The 21,063-nt window shown below is 46.3% G+C and overlaps 4 protein-coding genes across 4 annotated transcripts; 1 reads left to right on the top strand and 3 right to left on the bottom strand.

The window, feature by feature from the left end:
* Positions 1-2,238: 2,238 nt before the first annotated feature.
* On the bottom strand, positions 2,239-3,699 carry LOC127774422 (formin-like protein 5). Its single transcript, XM_052300665.1, has 2 exons — positions 2,860-3,699; positions 2,239-2,635 (listed from the first exon to the last, which is right to left on the bottom strand). Exons 1-2 carry the CDS (start codon positions 3,595-3,597, stop codon positions 2,570-2,572), a joined length of 804 nt encoding a protein of 267 aa, XP_052156625.1. The 5' UTR covers positions 3,598-3,699; the 3' UTR covers positions 2,239-2,569.
* A 3,989-nt stretch (positions 3,700-7,688) lies between these two features.
* LOC127775101 (uncharacterized) lies at positions 7,689-9,073 on the bottom strand. Its single transcript, XM_052301409.1, has 3 exons — positions 8,222-9,073; positions 8,045-8,104; positions 7,689-7,949 (listed from the first exon to the last, which is right to left on the bottom strand). Exons 1-3 carry the CDS (start codon positions 8,774-8,776, stop codon positions 7,935-7,937), a joined length of 630 nt encoding a protein of 209 aa, XP_052157369.1. The 5' UTR covers positions 8,777-9,073; the 3' UTR covers positions 7,689-7,934.
* A 3,449-nt stretch (positions 9,074-12,522) lies between these two features.
* LOC127773055 (COPII coat assembly protein SEC16-like) lies at positions 12,523-13,728 on the top strand. The gene is made up of 3 exons (XM_052299065.1): positions 12,523-13,132; positions 13,232-13,294; positions 13,378-13,728. Exons 1-3 carry the CDS (start codon positions 12,593-12,595, stop codon positions 13,381-13,383), a joined length of 609 nt encoding a protein of 202 aa, XP_052155025.1. The 5' UTR covers positions 12,523-12,592; the 3' UTR covers positions 13,384-13,728.
* Positions 13,729-17,716: 3,988 nt separating this feature from the next.
* Positions 17,717-19,590, bottom strand: LOC127774541 (adenylate isopentenyltransferase-like). The gene has a single exon (XM_052300800.1). It carries the CDS (start codon positions 19,291-19,293, stop codon positions 18,208-18,210), a length of 1,086 nt encoding a protein of 361 aa, XP_052156760.1. The 5' UTR covers positions 19,294-19,590; the 3' UTR covers positions 17,717-18,207.
* Positions 19,591-21,063: the final 1,473 nt, after the last annotated feature.

Raw genomic sequence — 21,063 nt, forward strand, 5'->3', positions numbered from 1 at the left:
TAGGATTTACATTGTAAATACACTAAAATTATATATGTAATTTATGGACTTACAATATAAATACATACTCACTATTTTTTGGTAAAAAATATAGCTACTCCCTATATTTTTTACTGACAGGTATCTAAAAAGCAACATTTGCCAAAATCAATATTAACAGACGAAATGCTTAACCCACCTGCGACACAAAATATTTTTGGCACGAAAAAAAATCAGCAAATCCTCCAAAATCCCCTACCACCCATAATCCATTCACCAATCACAACTTCCATCACAAACCTCATAATCCATTCAACAAATTCATTAACAAACTTTATAATCCATTTACAAATTACAAATTCATCACAAAGAGTGATCAGAGAGAGGATCTCGGAAAAATTCATTGCCGAAAATCAGTACAAGAGGGAGGAAGGTGTTCAAATTTTGCTTTTTCACAATTAAGCACAAGAGCAGGTTTTTTTTTGACAACTTTATTGACTGCCTGCCAAGAGAGTAGTATACAAACTGTCTATTCTTTTTGAAGGAATGGAAATATGGAATGATGTATGAATACGCACGCTTCTTAGGCTCTTAAACGATGTTTTTTATAAATTTTTTTTTATATAAATGAATTCTTATGAAAATGTTTTAAATCTAATTTTTAACTTTGTAATATTTAATTTATTCATCCCACTCAAATATTCCAAATCATTCATCAATTTAACCACATTGGGAAAAAATGAATAGGGGCCAATTTGGCCAAGAATCAAAAAACAAAGTGAAGGCATGCAAAAAAGTTGACCGGCATATATCGGCCGTCCGATCTGCGATGAACGGTTGCTAAGCCGACCTCGAGCCGTCAGACCCACATTAGGGCGCTCTCTGCAGTTTGAATCGCATGGACGCTCCTATTATTCCGGGGTGGGCCTGGATGCAGCCTCAAAAGCCTGCTTTGGTCGTGCAGGCCGAGCAAACTGCCACTTACAAGCGGGCCCATCTCCCCCTTCCCGGCCAGGCCTGCACGTATCTCTTCCTCCTGCCATTCACGTACCGGCTTAACCCTGACACGTGGGCCCGACAACATCGTGCCACAAAGTACACATCCTGATTCCCTTTTAATGGGGCATAATGTTGCGTTTAAACTCGATCGATCGATCGATCGACCATGTATATAACTATATGTGTACGGACTCGAGTATACATACATGCATGTACATGTGCGTTTTTGTACGATGTGACAGTGAGCGAAAGGCCGGTCTGATCGTTCGGCCTATAGCAGCAACTAAAATTAATTTATATGTAAACATTTTATATCTACGTACTTAATGCTTAATTGCCTATAGTACCAATCTGTATTATATTATATAAGATGTTTTGATTTTCTCCTAAGTAAAAAAGACAATACCACCGACATTTTGAACCCAAAATAAACGTATTATCAAAATATATTTAATATTAGATTTAGTGAAACTAATTTGTATTATAGATGTTATTAATTTTTTTATAAACTTAATCATAACTAAAATGGTTTGATTAGAAAAGATGTCAAAGCGTATTATAGTATGAAACCGAGGGAATAACGTTGAAAATCAACAAATAATGGTAACAGATTTAAAGTAAGTTTAAAATTAAGTTTTAAAATTTAATACTATTTTTTTTGTGGCTGATAAGTTAAAAGGCAAAACATGGAGGCGTCTCTTGACCTAGGATGTCAACAAAGACAAATAATAGCATCGCTAGATAGCAGTGCTGGAAGTAGGCACCAATAGCTCGATGATTGCATCAGAAAGAGCGATGCTAAAGGCTTTCCCTAATCCCTTTCTTTTCGAGCGGCCTATGCTAACTAATAATGTACATAACGCAAAGCTAATTTCGCTCCACTTGAAATGCTACAGTCTGCAATGATAGCGTTGCTCGCCTTTGATATTTGCATGATACTACTACTACTGCTGCTACTGTGTGTTGTGCCGTGTCGACCCCAGTGGAGGAGAGTGAGGGGTCCAAAGAATCCAAAAAATGCCCGGCCCATCAGCCTAATTCTCTCGTTTTATTTTTCTTTTCTGAAAAAAAAGAGCCTAAATACGTCACGTAATCCCCTCTCTCTCTCTCCCCGGATATTTTTATCCATTGGGTAGCCCCCAAGAAAAAGCATGGACCCGGACCAGAACCCGCAAAACCCAGCCACGTAAGCAGCCACAGCAGCACGGGCACAGCCAGAGCTGAAGAAGAATGATCGATAACGAGAGCGACACAGATCGATGAGAAGAAGTACAGGTACTAGGATGAATTAGCAGATGGATTACAACAAGCACACCGCTGTACAAAAAAAAAACAAAAAGAAGAGAAAAGAAAACAACATATGCTGAAGCGAAGAAGAAGAAGAAGAAAAAAAAAACTGAAGTTGAGACATGACAAAAGCACGAGCACCTACCGGCTCGACGCGACAGAGTAGTCCTAGCAGTTATAAATCCGGGCGCGGCTCGATCTTGAGCCGCGATGTGGTGGTGAGGTGAGGTAGGTGGGGTCTTCAAAGTTTGGAGGATCTTGGCGGCGGCGGCGGCCGCCGCCGTCGTGCCGGAGCAAGCGGCGGCTACTCGTCCGGCACTCGGTACGCGTCGGCGGTGACCTCCGTCAGCCACAACCCAGGGAACAGCGACTGCACATGAAACAGTGGCAACCACTGTGAGTTTGAGCTTGGATTGCAGGAGTGCCATTCTTGCACACAACAATTTAGGTTTAATAAAATATTAAGTCTAAGCATACGCTTAAAGCTGTATTGTATCGAGGGAATAAATAAGAGGAGGGCTAATTGGGTGATTAATTAAATAATGGTGGTTTGGGAGGGGGAGGGGGAGGGGTAGTGTGGGGAATTCGCCTTACATCGAGCTGCCGCTGTACGACGCGCGGCCGCTTCCTCGGCCGCCGCCGCGGCCGTGAGCCGGTCAGCGCGTAGATGTCCTCCTCGATCTCCTCCGGCGTGAGCGCCACCGAGAACGGCGCGCGCTTCCGGCGCCGCGACGACGACGGCACCGGCACCGCCGCCGCCCACGACATGGAGGCGGCTGGGCGCCGCCGCGTCCGCTGCCGAAGGTTCCACGGCCTCGCTGCACCGTCGGCTTGCGGCTGCGCCATGGGGAGAAGTGGAGGCGGAGGCGGAGGCGGAGGCGGAGGCGGCGCCTTGAGCTCGGGCTCCGAGTCCGCCTCCGCGGGTAGGCTCTCGGGCTTCGTCGTCGTCGTCGTCGGCGGCGGCGGCGGAGGCGGCGGGGGTGGGGGGCTAGGCTGGGGCACGCGGAGACGGTCGGCGGCGTCTCGTAGGTGGCCCATGAGCTTAACCCGGAGCTCCTCGATCCCACCGTCGAAGGGATCCTCGCCGACGACGACCTGCACGGCGGCGGCGGCGGCGGCGCCGCCGCCGCCGCCCCTACGGTGAGACGACGAGCGTCGACGATCGCGCGTGGCGGAGTCCCCACCCGCCGGTAACGCTACCACCGGGAGCACCGTCGGCGGCAAGCGGTGCGCGGGAGTTGGCGGCGGCGGCGGCGGCTGCCCCCACGGCTCGAGGTGGTGCGTCGACGTCGCCGCGGGCGGCTTCGCCCGCGGATCTGCCGTCGCCGCCATGGCCCTGCTTGTCTTCACCAGCCGCGGCGGCGCTGCTCGGAGAGGCGGCGGCGGCGGCCGAGTCGACGAGCGGCAGAGAGAGAGAGAGAGAGAAAAGGCAGAGAAGGTTTTGAGGCCACAGGAGGTGGGGTCGCGCTCGCGTTTTGTTACCGTCGCTCGCAGCGCCGAAGTGGCGTGTGGTGCCCGAGTGGCATTCTCGTCATTTCCATGCCACGGACTCGGGGCGCCCGAGGTTTACGCCATCCGAAACCCGCTTTACCCTTTTACTCCCACCGACGGGTGGGGCCCCAGATCACCAGGGTCCCACAAGTCATCGACGTGGAGGGGCGATACGTGTGGTCCACGCGGGCGAGGAGGCCAATCTCCAGCCCACCAAACGGGGATGGAAACTGGCGTTAGCCATGTCCGTGAGGGCGAGAAGGGGGGGTGGGGGGTGGGGCCCACCGCGTCAGGGACCGACCGGACCGTCCGTCCATGCAGCACGGCACGGGTCCTCGTACGATCGGATTTTCGGTGTGGGCCCGCCGTGTCAGTTTTGATGGTGTGGTTTCACGCCGTCCGGCCCTGTGCTCCTGGACTCGGTCTACTCTTTCCCCGGCGCGGCAAACGGTGCGGGACCCCACCGGCCAGTGACAGCGGCAGCAGCCACAACACTGCACTGCGCTAGCTGCACTCCGACCCTCCTGGATGCTCTAGTCCTGTTGCTTGTTGCTGCCCACAAGTCACACAAGCTTTTTGGCACCCTTTGCACGCTTGTCATGTCACTGCTAGTCACACTGCAATGAGATTACAGTCCTGTGCTTGTCAACCAAAATTTAAATTATTAACCTTAAATTTAGAATTAATTTTAAATTTTTTTTCATCAAAATTTATTTTTCAGCTTTTACTTTTAGATCGCTACGAATACGTATATAAAAGTTTTATTCACAAATTACTATTCTTTTGCAAATATGTTGTTTCGTTTATTAAGCGAAATGATGGGTTTATACACTCTCGGCCTCATAAAAAATAAATACAAAACCAAATATAGACTATGTTCATTTTTTTTAATAAGAAAATATAGATTATGTTCATATTCATAATCAGAAGCAGTCTTTTTTTTTCATTTTCTTTTAAAAAAAGGAAAGTGATGTTTTGATCATTGAATTGATCAGTTAACCAACCATACTCCCTATACTCGTACTTGCCCGATTGAACAGTAGCACGGGTAATTTTCGAAGAGTACGTGGTGTACTATCAGTATCTTAAATTGAACCATGCCAGCTAGTAGTAGCTCAGTATGAAGAGAGGATTGTTCTAACCTCAGGTAGATCGTACTCCGGTCAAATGCGAATTCCTTCAGATGTTTTACTACTACCAATCTGCAAGCACAGCACAGCCGCACGGCCGATTGATCGATCGATCGATCGCCTGAAACGAGGAGTTGAAGGGAAGAAAAGCGTCGCGTACGAGAGGTTTTATGGGATGGGGGTGCGAGTTGTCGTCGCGATGGTGGTGAATTGTGGAAGCGTCAACCTTCCAAAGCTTTGGCTTGTTTGGGCGATCGGCGAATTGCATGTTCGTTGGTGAGATACTAACACGTGCACGGGAAGGAGGAACGGTCAAGGCCACCGCGTCACCTCTGGTCAAAATGTTCTCTTTTCTCTCATTTTCTTTTTTTTTCTCACATTAAACTGAACAAGATTTATCAAAAAATTGAGTTTGTTTTTGAAAAAAATTGTTTGAATTTGGTGAGTTACCACGTGGTTACCGTTACCGTATCGTAGCAGTATTGTGAATATTGGATTCTGGTGTATGAGAAAATTAACCAAATGGTCTCTAGCGCTACTACATCCGTTTCATATTATAAGGGCAAGGTCAATGTTTATTGCCACAACATAGCATTAAGGTGGACCCTATAGCAATTGACCATCGTTGTTAGGACATCACCAATATATATGGACCAATTAGTCATATAAAATAGAACTCACACAACTGGACTCTTGTTATTTCAATTTTCACAATGTATAAAGATAGCACACTATAATAAAAGAACTAATCCACCAAGGTTATTTCTTGTTGTGGCCTAGACTATATTCAATACCATAATTGTTATGGTTCACCTTAAAGACCTTAAGGCTACTTTTTTGCAACAGTATGGTTGCTCTAAGTCACTTTGACTTTTTTACTATTCAAATATTTTTAAGTTTCATCAAGTTTATAAAAAGTTACAACAAAATTTTTAATACAAAACAATATTGAAATGTATCAAATATTGGTTTCTATAAAACTAAACTAGTATTGTAGATGTTGCTAAAATTTTCTATAAACTTTATCTATCTTAATTAAAGTCAAAATAACATGTAATATGAAACAAAGAATTAGTAAAATTACTCTAATACTGTTACTTTGGAAGTTTGGATGAATGCAGAGCAGCATGAGGAGAATCGTTCATTCCGATCTCATCGGCAGCAAAACAGCAAAAAAGTAGAATAAATGAAGAGAGGAAAAAGAACTGTTTGGAAGCAGGATCTCAGCTTAATTATGATGGGCAGGCAATAAATTGTCTAAATCTTTTTCTGAATGAGGACCGTTGAAATCAATTAAAGAAGGGATAGCAAGTGCCTGCTTGATTTATTTCTGAATAAATGAAATAGATCTGTTTGTCCAAGATAATGCAACTCTCCCGCATATTCTCTTGGAAAAAATATGAGAAGAAATATTCAGGAAATGAGGAGGAGGAGCACATGTTTCCCAGACATGAACAGTTGAAGAGCTGTGTATCATGGGTGCGGTTGTGCACTTGTGCTAGTGGAAGCTTCATCAGCTGTAGCGAGCATGTAATAGAATATTAGCAAGCAGCATCTCATAAACAACATTTAGGAACAGAGTGAATTGTGAATCCATTGTAGATAATTCATAAGAGCATATGCAACAATTAGGGTATCTGTTGACGTAGGAATATCATCTATAGAAAGACTACACTAGACAGCTATAAAACACATTTCTAGCATAGAAAAAAAAAAGGAGAGTTACATTCAAATTGTTTGAAGGACTATGCCTAAACTGCCCCTCTTTCACTCCCTTAAAAAACCATCCGAAAGTCCAAAGTGAACTAATTAGAATCGATCAAGGATTAAATTTTGTCTGCACTCATAAATTTTAGCCAATCTCTTCTATACTATCATGACTTAGGATCACGAGTACCATCATAAGATATACACATTCACAATATTGCATACACATGTCATATATTGGCCCCCACAACTAGCTTATCAAGGCCATCGTTGCAACAAAAAATAAATGTCCAAGGGACACGTTGACTCCTTTTCAGTTGAGCTCATCCAAACAAGATCAATGTGCTACTATGACATCAAGCACAAATGATAAAAGTGAACTACAGAAAAGAGTTGACAAAGGAAAAGGGTTGTAAAACCCAGGATCTGTAATGTCATAGTTTAAGGGGTCACTTTCAGCAATCAATACCAAAGGTAGCAAAACATTCGAGTACACCAGAATAATGATTGGCAAATCATGAGGTTTGGACTTACTCATGTCATTTCCCCTCTCCTTGGAACTGTTTACACATTCTGAAACCTCAGCGTTTTTTTCCCTGATTGGGTAAATGTTTCCTCTGAAGTCTCAGCATGAATCTGGAGTACTGTTTGAACAGTCAAATGGTCCTGAGTTCGCATGAATCCAACATTCATTTCAAGTGATTCTGCTTCAGTTTCTGAGCATGAATCCTCTGCTTTCTTCAAAAACATTGTTCAGTCTGAAGTGAATGGTCAAGTAACCTAATACTGATAAAAAGCAGGAAGCCAATCCATAAAAATAAAAAAAAAAATCAAGAAAGACATGTACAATACCTGAAAAGACAGGGAAGACCGACATGGAAGAAATCGATATGTGTTTCTGGCAAAAACTAGAGAACTGATAAATAAACCTGGTTAAGTTCTACTCCTAAGCTACTAGGAACTGCAACTGCAATTCGAGATACAACACAGAATTACCGGATTGAAGCCAATGCCAAAGATTTCATACCACCCAGAATTAACGAAGAACCTATCATGTATCCATGTCTCACATCCAGAAATCAAGAGTTTGAAATTCTTTCTGTTAACTGTTTCCGAACTAGGCATAAAAGAAAGAAGAGTTTGCAGAGGCTTCACGAAAGCGAGAAGCAAAACCCCAACAGTCAGGTAAAAAACTACACAAGATTCATCATCAACAGCATAAGCATGGATGCACTGAAACAATTCTGACTGACAGTCTGAATCTCTCTCTGTCTATAACTACGATAAGCCAATGGTTGATCTTGCTTCTCGGAAAATCCATCTTCTCCTTCTTGGAGCAACTCAGAATCCCCCCTTCTGCAGCAGTTCAGGAATCAGAATCGAATTCACCAACTCGAAATCTCCCAGAACCAGTGGCGAAAGAGATGAAAGAATTGGACTTTTGTGCGTACCTCGTTCACCTTGTAGCGATCGCGGCTCACCTCCCAGAGCGAGTTCCCAGGGCAAATCGACTGCGGAGAAGAGAAAGCAGGGAAGTGATCAGCAATCGAAAGAAGAAGTAAGAAGAAGAAGAGAATTCGTGGGTGGCGGATGAAGAAATCGTGCTCCATCTATGGCTGCACACGCACGTCGACTTGGCGCTGGACGCTCCTGGGCCGCTTCGCCGGCTTGCGCGGCGCCTTCCGGCCGGTGATCGCGAAGAAGTCGGCGTCGATCTCCTGGCGCGTCAGCTCCACCGAGAACCCGCTGCTCGCCCTGGCGCCACCACCGCCGCCGCCGCCGGCTTCCATGTTCCAGAGCTTCTTGTTCTGCAGCGCGTCCTCGCCGCCGTCCCGCCCGCCCTTCCGATACCGCAGATTCCACTGCTTCCGCGGAGCTTCCTGCGCCGCCGCCGCCGCCACAGGAGCGTCGCCTCCTTTGGGCGGCGATCGGGAGGCGTTACGCTTGGGCTCCACGGCGTCTCCAGCAGCAGCGGCGGCGGCGGCGGCGTTGGGTTCGGAGCCGACCAAGGCGGCGGCGTCAAGGTCCCTGCAGAAAGCCATGGGCCTGCGGCACCCCCAGGCGGCGGGGAGGTCGAAGCTTCCGAACAACCCAGGGTCCCTCGGCCTCGGCGCCGCCACCGCCGGCGCCTCCGACATTGCTGCGGCAGCCGGGGTCACCGTCGCCGCCGGCGAGGACTCCATTGGCAAGAAAACCACACGCGCAGACAAAGAGAGGGGATTAACCAGAATGCGTGTTGTGTGCCGCGGAGCAGAGCAGCTTAGGTTTGCGATTGCATGAGGCGGCTATATATAACGCGGATTAATCCTCTTCTCTTCGCTTCTCTTCTTCGATTGGAATGAAGAAGAAGAAGAGAGAGTAGAGAAGGGTGGGGGAAGAGAAAGGAAGAAGAGAAGGGAGCGAGGAAAATGCCGTGGTTTCCTTTTGGTTTTGGACGCGACTCCGACTCCCTCCGCTCCGCCGTGCTCCTGCGCCGCGCCGCCTCCGTGCGGGAGTTCGGTTCGGTTCCCCGCGGATTCTGGTCGCCGATTTGCCCCGTTTCTCGAGCCACATGGCCCGTGTGGACCGTCGGATTGTGATCCGGTGGCCGAGGAAGGGGTTGCCCACACCGGTTTATTTTGGCTTTCTCTCTCTCTCTCTCCCTCCTTTTGTTTACCAGTTTTTATGTTCATCTTTGTTAAAGAAAAAAGATCGAAGATATTTGCTCTTGTAGTATGTAAGAGACATGTGAGTAGTATGAACATGTATTTACCTTTCTTGTCATAAGATTAAATCAGACGAAATGTGTCTACGTATGCATCCGTATCAGGTTTATGATGTTCGTAGGCGTGTCACGTGCCTCGTCGGTCGCCTGTATCGTCAGCGTGGTAGCCTTTTTTAAAGGCTGGAACGACAAACGCTTACGTTTCGAGTTGAGTTCTAAAAGATAAGAAAAGGAATTAAAAGAATGGCATCTCCAGGATACATTTGGATACATGACGTATACTTTTATTTGCTTCCAATTTATCTACGGCGTTAACTGAGCTAAATCCCTACGAGCTTTAATTGACGTGCCTGGCTTCCATCCTTATCTTCTAGACCTCCGTAAGAGTAAAATAAGCAAATATTAAAGCACTCTTTACAAAACCATGTAACACATAATTACAAAAAGTGCGAGTCGACATTGGGGCCACCAAAACCGCCCGGTGCCACATCTTTCATGCATTGCATTTTAAAGAAAAAAAACAATTTAAATTGTACAATCAAAACTTAATATATGATGTCATAGGCACAATCATGTGTTACACATAGCAACTCATAGCCAGAGAATGGTGAGTATGTTATATCAACATCCATATCTTTTCGGTTGTAACTCTATTACAACATGAACAACTTTGATTTAGCTATTGCTTGTTATAAAATGGCTAAGAAAATTGCTCTTAACATTGTGATGAAGCATTTGGTTCATGGCCACAAACCATGATTGACTACGGTTTCTTAATCAACATAGCCCTGGTTCTCATGAACTTATTTCTCCACCTCAAATTACCATGTTCTAAAGAAACATTTGCTAGTATAGAACGCCACACTTTGCTTAAGACTTTATGGGAGTTCTAACCTCACAGAACAAGCCATTAGAACTTGTAACTATGAAATGGAGTATATATATATAGTGTAACAATGAGTACCATCTCGACAACAGTAGAAACTGGCATCACTAAAACATTACTTCATTTTTCAAAAAAAAAAAGAGAGGCAAAACTTGTCAAAGGTTCACGTTCTTCATACATAGTCATACGCCCCATCGGTCATCTGTATTGTCCGCTTGGTAGGCTTTTGTAAAGGTCGGAAATGATGAACACTTACCTTTGAATTCAACGAGACAAGAAAAAGAACAAAAAAAGGATGGCATCTCTAGGATACATTTAGATACATGACGTGTGCTTTTATTTGCTTCCAATATATCTCTAGCGTGGCGTTACCTAAACTAGCATCCTTACAAGCTTTAATTTATACGTCTGACTTCTATCCTTATCTTTCAATCCTCCATAAAAGTAACATAAGCAAATTAAAGAATTCTTTACAAAAACTTATACAACACCTAAATTACAAAAGGTGCTTGTCGATATTGTCGTCACCAAAACTGTGTGGTGTTGTTAATTTTTTGCATGGCATATTTTTTAGTTGACTTGATTTTTTTTTTCAAAAAGCAATCTAGACTATAGAACCAAAAACTTAAGGGCTTGTTTAATTTGTTGCCACTTTTAGCCTTCTTACTACTTTAAACATACTTCAACCATTACTACTTTACCAATTTTTTTTGCAGTTCTAGAAGCTTCCTCTCTTAGAACTATACAAAATTTGGCAAATACATCAAACCAAACAAAGCTAGTTCTACCAAAAATTTGGTAATACCAAAATGTGGTAAAATTTGGCATTACTAAAATTTGAAATGGTTAATTTGGGCAACAAAGTGAAAAGGCTCTATGTCTCGTGATGCCAATGACACGATCACGAGTGTTGCGCATAGCGACTCATAGCATCGAGACGATGAGTGTATTATAGCAACACCCACATCGATGGTAGTAGCTCCATTACAACAAGAACTACTTTCTTTTAGCTAATAACATAAAATGGTTGTAATAACACCACAATGCAACATTTGATTCATAGCCCATAACCATTAGGGAGCGAAACCAACATGGACTAAGGCTAGGGCTGGCCCATTATGTATGTTGGGCTGCACATCTGTTTTACACGATAAAAATCTATAATTGTCCATTATATGTTTACCTCAGGTTTGGGGCCCCAGACCGTGACCCAATTGATTGCCCATGGCCTAAGTCTGCCTTGACAACTATGGTGCGTTGTACTTTCTTAATTTGTTAGCTTCTTGCCGTGAACTCATTTTGATCTCCACTTTAAATTGCCATAGTTCTCCTCAACTAATGTTTAGAACACCATATTTTGCTTAAGATTTTACGGGAATGGTGATCTCACCCAAATAAAGGCATTATAGCTCGTAAGTTGTATTTGTAATGTGACAACAATGTCTCGACGACAATAGCATCAATATGAACTACTCCCTCCGTCCCAAAATAAGTGCAGCTGTAGGAATCTATGTTCAACGTTTGACCGTCTGTCTTATTTAAAAATTTTATGAGAAAATTAAAATAAGTTAGTCACACATAAAGTATTATTCATGTTTTATCGTCTAATAACAATAAAAATATTAATTGTAGAAAAATTTTAAATAAAACGAATGGTCAAACGTGAGACATGAATAGTGCAAAACTGCACTTATTTTGGGACGAAGGTGGTGCTTTGTTTTGAAAAAGAAAACGCGGGAAAACCTGTTTTACCATGATTTATTATTTTTTTATACAATATAGAAAACACTATACCAAACTATTAACAGTAAGTATTTTATAGAAGAGAAGAAGAAACACTAAGCGCTATTCAAAAGAAAAACATATACGTCACGTACAGGAAGCCAACCGAACGTCCCTAATAAAAACAAAGAAGCTAGCCACGTAAGATAATCCGCGCAATAAGTCAGATAACCGTCTGTTGCAACGCAATCGTACCTCGTTGACAGCAGGAGCAACCCGAAAACCACCGAACCTCTGACGACGCCGACGGGGCCGCGCGCCGTCCGCCCCCTGCTCGCGTCGCCCCCAGGCGATCACACGACGCGCTCCCGCACACGCAGCGGCTGCGGCGCATCGCCACCAAAATCGCGGCCCCGCCGCTGCACCCAAAAACCGCCTCCGCCACCGCTTACCCATCCACGGATCCATCCGTCAGAATCACACGAGGCGCCGAGCGCGGAGACGGGGAAAAACCCAAAAAAAAACGCATACGCCACAGGCCCACACGCCCACGGCTCGGCTCGTCTCGTCTCTCCCTTTCTCTTTTTTAAAACCTGACCCGCAATATCACCCTCGCCTTCTCTCTTTCTTCCGGCTTCCTCTTCCTCTTCCCTCCTCGCACCCACCTCACCTCACCTCCCTCTTCTCATGGTCCTCATGGCCGCCGCCGCCTCCGACCACCACACGGCGCAGGCGAAATCCTCCCCCTCGGTGGCTCCCCCGGCCGGCTCCGCCACCCGCACTCGCCTCCACAGCTTCTCCTTCCCGACCACCTTCGGTTGGGGCACCCATCGCCTCCTCCGCTGCTCCAAGAACGGGGACTCCGCTCCCGCCTCCGCCTCGCCTCCGAAGCAGCCGCACACCCCGTCGCCGGAGAAGGGGCAGGATACCTCCGCTGGCGGCGCCTCTCGGCCGTCGCGGCCTTGGAACCTCCGCACACGCCGCTCCGCCACCGTGGCGCCCGACGCGTCGAGATCGGAGGCCGCGGGGAAGAAGGCGGCGGCGGCGGCGGGAGGAGGGCAGGCGCTGCTGCACCCGCCTGCGCCGTTGCCGGTGGTCGCCAAGAAGAGGGGCTTCTCCGTTGCGCTCACCAGGGAGGAGATCGTCGCCGACTTCATCGCCATCCGCGGCACGGCGCCGCCGCGCCGGCCCAAGAAGCGCCCGCGCGCCGTGCGGCTCGAGCTTGATGTAAGGATTTTGGAGCCTCCGCGTGCGCTTTATGATTCCTAATTTTTGGGTCTCGATCGGGGGGTGCTCAATTTTGTTCGGTTTTGGTTCGAATTGCAGCGGCTGTATCCCGGATTATCGCTGGCGGACGTGAACCTGGATTCGTACAAGATCGTCGAAGAGGTGAGATATCGCTCGATACGTTTGATGTGTTCCTGCGCCCAAAAAATTTGGTTCTTTTCTTCATGTGTGTTTTCCTCTTGCAGAGGTGATTGGCGCCAGCGCGGTGAAGTCTGCAAATGAGAGCAACTTTTCAGATGTTCCCATGTTTTGCTTGTTTTTTCTTCTGACGGCTAACATGTCCAACCAATAATTATGTTGGTTCTTCTAGATCAGAGGATGGATATAGATTTTATGGTTGATTGTGAATAGGTTTTCTAATTAGAAGAAAGGTGGAATCGTATGCGATGTTTGTGCCCTGTGGCATATGTGGTGTGATGTTTGGTTAGCTGTCATGTTATGTACATGGTTTCAGTCTGTGAAATATTTCTTTCGGTGCAAATCGCTTCAACTCTGCAAGTTGTTGGCTATGATATCACTATGTGGTTTTGTAGTGTTAGTGAGGATGATATTTCCTTGTATTAAGCTCTACTTTCTGCATTGCATAGATAGAGGGAAAAAGATGCAGCTTTGGTTTCTCTGCAGGGCATATATCATGTCTTGAGTTGGACATTGATACCGAAGAAAATGAAAGTGTACTTGGGGTGCAACAAAGTGGTTTGAAAAGAGAAAAAGAAATCTCAGCTAGTGAAATTCAGGTAGGAAATCAAACTAGTTATCAAGGGTGCGCTTTGTTATAATCTCCTGCTTGTAAGTATAGCTCGCATTATTTTTTTTTAACAGAACGGCAAAATCATTGCCAATTTTCAATTAAGAAAGGTGTTAGCTGGCATTAATTACCTCTTCCAGAATTAGTTGTCCATTTTTACATATACCTTTGTTCAATATATTTGTTCATTTTGCAATATTCTGTTGTTTGCAAAAGCTGGTGCACATCATTCTTGCTTCTCGAATGCTGATACTTCTGTTTTTCATCTGATCTCTGTTTTGCACTTTTGGAGGAGACAGAGTGTTCACTAGTCATATCCTGACACTGCTTATTGAACGATTTGCTAAGTGCATTAATAATTTGAACTTCTGCTTATCGTTCTTGACATATGGAACACCAGTTGTGTACCTGTGTGCACTATGCAGGAGCTGAAAGACTGCTTGATTGTTGCATTGCGTCCTTTTTCCATACTCACTTAGCAATCTAATTATGCACTAATTTAGTATTCTGATGACATCCATGGTGAGTCGGTAATCAGGTTTTTAAGTTATGCACGGTTGTGTTCGGAGCTGGTGTTATTGGATTATTTGATTGACAGTATGCCCTGGTGTTTTTAGGCTGCAGGTGAGTCTTGGACTTCAATTTTGTCTGTCTGATCATTTCCTATGATTGATTTTTTATTTTGTAAATCAAGAGTTAAAACTTAATAGTGCTTCATGTTCACGATTTACAATTTTACATGTTGCACATAATTGGTTGATTTGGTTCCAGTGGTTTGCATTATATGTCTGATGCGGGTCTCCATCCAGCCTGTAGTGTCAATGTTTTACTCTTGCAGACGCAGAATGGTGGTACAAGTAGTCATTTTACTTCTGCTGTGGTCCTGTGGACATCAAATTTCAGAAATTCCATGTTAGGTTTATGAGTTATTTTTCAGGTAAAATGCTTATCTTTTTTGGCTGAACCATCAGTATCTCCAGGCTTTGTTCCTGACAGGTAGTGCCGTTTGGCTAGAGCTAGATGATGTTCTTCACTCTTGAGTGGCTTGATGCATGATCAGTGCGCCCTTCCAGCCGTTCCAGTTCTCCATAGTCCAGATTTGCTTCTTGTGGCTACTGACTAACTGAAACTAGTAATTATTAGCATACCTATATACTGATCATGTTTAAAATATCTGCTGGATTAATTCATATGAATTTTGGCGAAAGCAATATTGTTGAGTGCCTTTTGGACGTGTCCGTTCTCTTCATTTTCATGGACATGTCGCTGGTGTTGTAATCGCACAAGAGAGTGTGTTTGTTCAAACTAGTGCAGAACTGCGTTGATGAGATAGTGTACATTTGTGCCAACTCCCTACCCAATTATCCTTTGAACGTCTTTTGTCATCCTCGAGATGTGACTTTACTGTACTTTCTGAATGCCTCATTTGGTGATGTGAGAACCTTCAAAAAATCCAACATGGGGAATGTTTCTCTGAACGTGTGGCATGCAGCACACGACATCAAGATCACACTCCAAGGGGATAGCCTGACCAATCTTCCAGACACATTGTAATTTTTAGAAATCCATTGACTATCTTAAGCTTCCAAATATCTAACTCCTGCAATTGGATTGGGAAGAACAGCACAAAACATTCCCTCAGATGTACAACAAATGTTCTGTAATTACAGTTGATGTTCCACATTGCAGTACATGAAAGGCTGGGGATGAGACTGAGAGGCCCTTTCGTTAGTCTGGCCCATACCTTGACTGTCTCATCCAGTACAGCAATCCTGCAAAATAGGCCGGAGGCAAAGCCTGGAAGTGATATTGCACAGTTTTACAAACGAAATTTGATCATGTCAAGAAACAGTGACGAGTTCTGATATCTGAATCCTTCATGTGGTAAAGTTAGAGCGTAGCTTGAACACTCTTGTGAACATCCTTTCCTACTATTGGATGAGACGATGAGAGGATATGAAATTGTTGGCCAAGGCTGACGCGGCCCAGCACACTTAAACTGTCTGATACTCTGTCAGTCTATTGGCTCAAATAACGGTGCATTTGCTCGTCAGTTCTTTTTTCTTTTTCAAACTAAATTGGCCAATTATATTTCAATAAGCGAAAGTAAAAATGCAAAAAGCTAATGATGACGGAGCCCAAACGCAGGTCTATCATTCTGTTGTTAACCACAACTAGTAGCCCGGTTCAATCCCTTCTGACTAGTAAGGAAGTATTCCTTCCGTCCGTGAATAGGGATTCTACTATTTTTTTTACAAAAATTAAGATAATAGTAAAAGAACAAATCACGATACAAATGGTTGGAAGAACAAAGTAGTAAAAAAGTGATTAGACGGGAAATCCATCAATACAAAAGGTGATAAGTGAAAAATAAACTTTGGGCCTGTTCACTTTGATGCCAAAAAAAACCTTACCAAATTTTGGCATTACCAAAATTTTTGTATAGTTGCTAAAATTTTGGCAACGGAATTTCTTATATAGTTGCTAAAATTTGGCAGCAAACTAAATGTAGCCATTTTTTTTTGGTAACTTTACCAAAATTTGGTAATGTTAAAAATGGCATCAAAGTGAACAGGCCCTATATAAAAGATGATAAGTGAGGAATAAAGTACTGTCTTGGGATTACAAAATTACTTATATTTTCATATAAATTTAAAGGGTATAATTTCTTACTTCCTCCATTTTACAATGTAAGTCATTCTAGCATTTTCCACATTCATATTGATGTTAATGAATTTTTCATTAATATTAATATGAATGTGGGAAATGCTAGAATGATTTACATTGTGAAACGAAGGGAGTATATTTTAGGATGAAATGAAAGGAGTAGTGAAATAGCCGTATGACAGCTTGACTGCAGTTGCTGGGCTTCTGCAGGGTTGCGATGCTGCATTCCATTTGGGCCGGGCCGTCCCCAAGAATCTGCTTGCTTGCGATTATCCAGGAGACTTGGCATTCGTACACTGCAGCGATGATACAGGCAAAAGTACTGGACTGGAGTATACTGAAATAGGGAGTACAGTACCATAGAGCAGTGGTATAGTACAGCACTGCGACATTATATTACAGTAGAACCGCTTCGAGCAAAACACAGTACTTGCATTGCTGCTAATCATGGCGATTTGAGGGCAGGTGATCGATGACAGTGTATAAAAAGCCTGGCTTATGTCGGACGTGTCGCCTACAAGGTATACATACGCATAAAACAATGTACAACTCTGCATACAACGTACACATACGCGTACCAACCGACCATGTGAAGTGCAATTTTTTTAAAAAAAGAAAAAGAAAAAAAATGACCAGAAACTTCTGGAAGCGAGTATCCAATGCCTGAAGTCCGCGACAGTATAAAACGATGCTGAAAATCTGATGCGGTAGACTGCTGCTGTAGAATCCAAACAAGAAAGAAAACAATCCAAAAGAGAGTGAAAATCGTAATGCCACTGAATTCCAGCTCTTTGACCGTACGGGAAAACTGGAGAGGAGGGGTAAAAGAAAAAAAACAGAAAGAAAGAAAGAAAGAAAGAAAGAAAAAAGAGTAGGAGACGGGGACGAATTTGTTTGTTCCTAGCTGGCAACAGCAAGAACACCAGGCACCAACCCACACGCCCAACACAATCCTTCTCCCCCTCGATCAGTAATCACACACTAAGCGTGGCATTACCCATCCAATCATCCCAACAACAACCAGCTGGAAAATGGATGGAACATGTCAAGCATCCACCATGGCATTAGCCACCTCAAACTACTACTACTAGCAGCAGCAGCAGCAGGAGGAGGAGGATTAATTAAACAAACAAAACAAACCAAACCAAACCAAAAAAAATTCAGCTCCGGAAATAGAGCAGGTCACCCGTTGCACTGCAACAAACACTGATGAAAAATCATATACTAGACTCTACTCATTATCTGTCTCAAAATTCTGAACACGGTGGATAATTAGATGATTAGTACTACTCACTACATACATACAGTGCCGCGGTTAGGAGGAGAGCGATGCGATGAATCACCACCTCTCCAAGAAAGAATACACAAATTCTGCTGCAATGAAGAAGAACACTTCTCATCAGTTGCATAGCTTAGCTTCTCTCTCTCTACGTTAATTACCTTTGTCTCTTCTTTCTATGTCACTGGCTGCTTTTTCTGGGCCCACCGAGCAGTGTCAGAGAAGGGCGCCGCCGGGACACTGGAAAATTGGCGGCCTAAACCCTCGAACCCCCAAAAGCCTTCAATGAAGTTACTGCGGCGCCGTGCGGCGGCGGCGAGCTCACCCCACCATGTCGCAGTACTGCATCCGCGGCAACCGGAGCAGCCGCGGCGGCAACGTCGGCGGCGGCGGCGGCGGCTCTGGTTCCGTCTCCATGGCGTACAGGTAGTCGTTGGTGCCCTCGCTGCGCGGTGGCGGTGACTGATCGGCGAGGAAGCTGCGGATGGTGGCGAGGCCTGGGCCGCGCACGTCGCGCTCCCAGGAGGCGGACTCGGCGGCGGAGCCCGCCCGCGTGAGCCTGGCGCGGACTGTGTCGGAGGCGTCGAGGCGGTGGATGGGCCAGCCCCAGGCGTCGGACATGCGGCGTATCTTGGACACCTGCGCGGCGGCGAGGACGCGGGTGTTGGCTTTGATGTCGTCGATCGCCTCGGAGAAGGTCTTGCGCCCGGCGAAGTAGTCGCCGAGCTCGGGGACGCCGATGGCCTTGCCCAGCCCGGAGTGCGCGGCGCGCTCCGCGGCGGTTGTCGTGGCGAAGTACTCCCGGAGCTCCTCGACCATGCCAGCGTCCACCATGTCGTCCACGCGGCGGTCGAGGTACTCGTCGAGGAGCGCCTCATCGACGTGGACCCAGAGCAGGCAGCACGGGAACCGGAGCGCCGGGCGGTAGTGGCGGAAGGCGGCGGCGGGGGAGAAGGGATCGCCAGCGGAGGCGTCGAAGTGGTCGGCGAGGAGGGCGTGGATGAGGGAGTTCGACCCACCGGCGATGACCGGCACGAGCCGCCTCGCCGCGATCGACGCGGCCGTGGCGGCGGCGAGGGACCGGAAGGACGACGGCGGGAGCTCGCCGGCCTCGGGGCGGATGGCTCCGAGGAGGTGGTGCGGCACGCCGCGGCGGTCGGCGAGGCTCACCTTGTTGGTGGTCACGTCGAGGCCGTCATAGAGCTGAATCTTGTCGGCGTTGACAACCTCGCCGCCGATCACCTTGGCGGCGTCGATGGACAGCTTGGTCTTCCCGGTGCCCGTGGCGCCGACGATCACCACCATCCTCGTATCCTCGCCGCCGGGCCGGCGGTGGAGCCGCAATGGCCGGCTCGCCGCCGCCGCGGCCCGCACGAGCGTGGCAATCCTGGTGGCAACGCTGGTCATGTAGGGGAAACTAGAAAGGGAGACTAGACCTCTCCTCCAATCCTGATTAGGCCGCCTTATGACCTTGTTTTGTCCGTTCCTAATCACAAAACGCTCATGTGCTTGTTGCTTCCGTCTCACATCTCCCAAATTCTCTCTCTCTCTCTTACCCCCGGGCTTCTCTTTGTTTTTTTTTTTGCGCGAAACTGGGTCTGATTTTTGTTTCTACCCGCCTAAAAATTCTCTTTGGCTTGTGCGTATACGCGGCACACGCAGACGCAGGGCAGTAGTGGGTCGCTTGGCATTGTGCGCACAACGCAGTAGTAGTAGCAGCCGAGGAGACTAGACATGGCCGCGGCGTCGCGTGCTTAAATAATAAGCCGGAGGCGGAGCCAAGCACCCGTATCCTGGCGCGCCGGGACGTGACGCGATCACGGGACGCGACGACCGGGTGGAATGCAAGTGGGGGACCCGGCATACGGCGCCGCGGTGGTGTGTGCAAGCGTTGGATTCGGCAAAGCCACAAACCGGCGCGCGGCTGGCTGGGCTGGGTTGGTCGTCCACCTGAAGGGGGAGTTCGCGCGGGGTCGTGGTCCCTGTCTCACCGTGCGCGGGGTCGCGGGCTCTCGCGCCCCGCGGGAAACGCAGAATTCTCCTGTATTTTCGGGGTTTTCCCCCGCCTTTCGGCGACGCAGGCCGCCGCTTCGTGTGGCGCCTAGACTACTGGCCGGTGACGGTGAGTGCAGCCACCGGTGCACGCTCCCATCCCGGCAAGAAAAAAAAAAAAAAAGAGGAGACAACCCGAGCGGCTGGCTGGTCGCGAGTCCGCGTACTACTACTACTACTACTGGTAGTACGTGGTAGCGACCTCGGTTCGGTCGGTGGACGGTGATACGTTTTTTTGACTTTTGGCGATCATCGGCGACGCTTGGGGTAATACGATCCCATGTCGTTCTCTTTTCCGGGAGACAAAGCGATTGATACGCCCAGGTTCGGGTGCCGTTGAAAATCCCGGACGGTGCTGCGTCGTCGTGCCACTGCGCCGTGGGACCCTCGTAAATCTAGCGATTGCCGCTGCCCCTCCAGCATGCGGCAGCCACACGACGGACGGCAATGGAATAGAGAGAATTTGGGGGTTTGGAGATAAGCCTGGATTTTTCACATTTTGGTCCTTTTGAAAAACTTATTTCGTAAATAGACATCTGAAAAAACTTATCCCAGAAATGATTCTTTTTAGGGCGCCAGAGTGGCTGGCGCCGTCATCCAACGGGACGGCGCCAGAGAGGCTGGCGCCGTCCTCCTGCCACCGTGGCGCACGCGAACCGACGTGGCAGGAGGAGGGCGCCAGCATGGCTAGCGTCGCCGCCTCCATTCCTGTTTCTCTGTATGGAGTTGCAACGGTGTCATTTTTATTTTATTTTTTCGGATGTTTTTTCACACTTAGGATCACGATACAACCAACCACAAAAAAAATTTAAACTCGAACTACCACTTAGCTAAGTCTGAAAATAGCTAGCATACCACTTAGTCTACTTTGCACCTTCACTAAAATTAGACCATAATTCCTTTAGTAAAACCCTTTGATCAGCATGTTAAACATAATGCACTCTACCACTATATGAAATTACTTAATCTAATTCAAAATATAACCACATGAAATGACATATATAAGTTAAACAGTACATAGAGATGCAATTTTTTTTATTTTTATTTCATTTTTTTGATATCTTTTTCACACTTAGGAGAACATAGGAACCAACCGTATAAAAAAATAAACTCAAACGGACAAAA

This window comes from Oryza glaberrima, chromosome 5 (genome assembly GCF_000147395.1).
Source record: "Oryza glaberrima chromosome 5, OglaRS2, whole genome shotgun sequence".
Classification (NCBI taxonomy): Eukaryota; Viridiplantae; Streptophyta; class Magnoliopsida; order Poales; family Poaceae; genus Oryza; species Oryza glaberrima.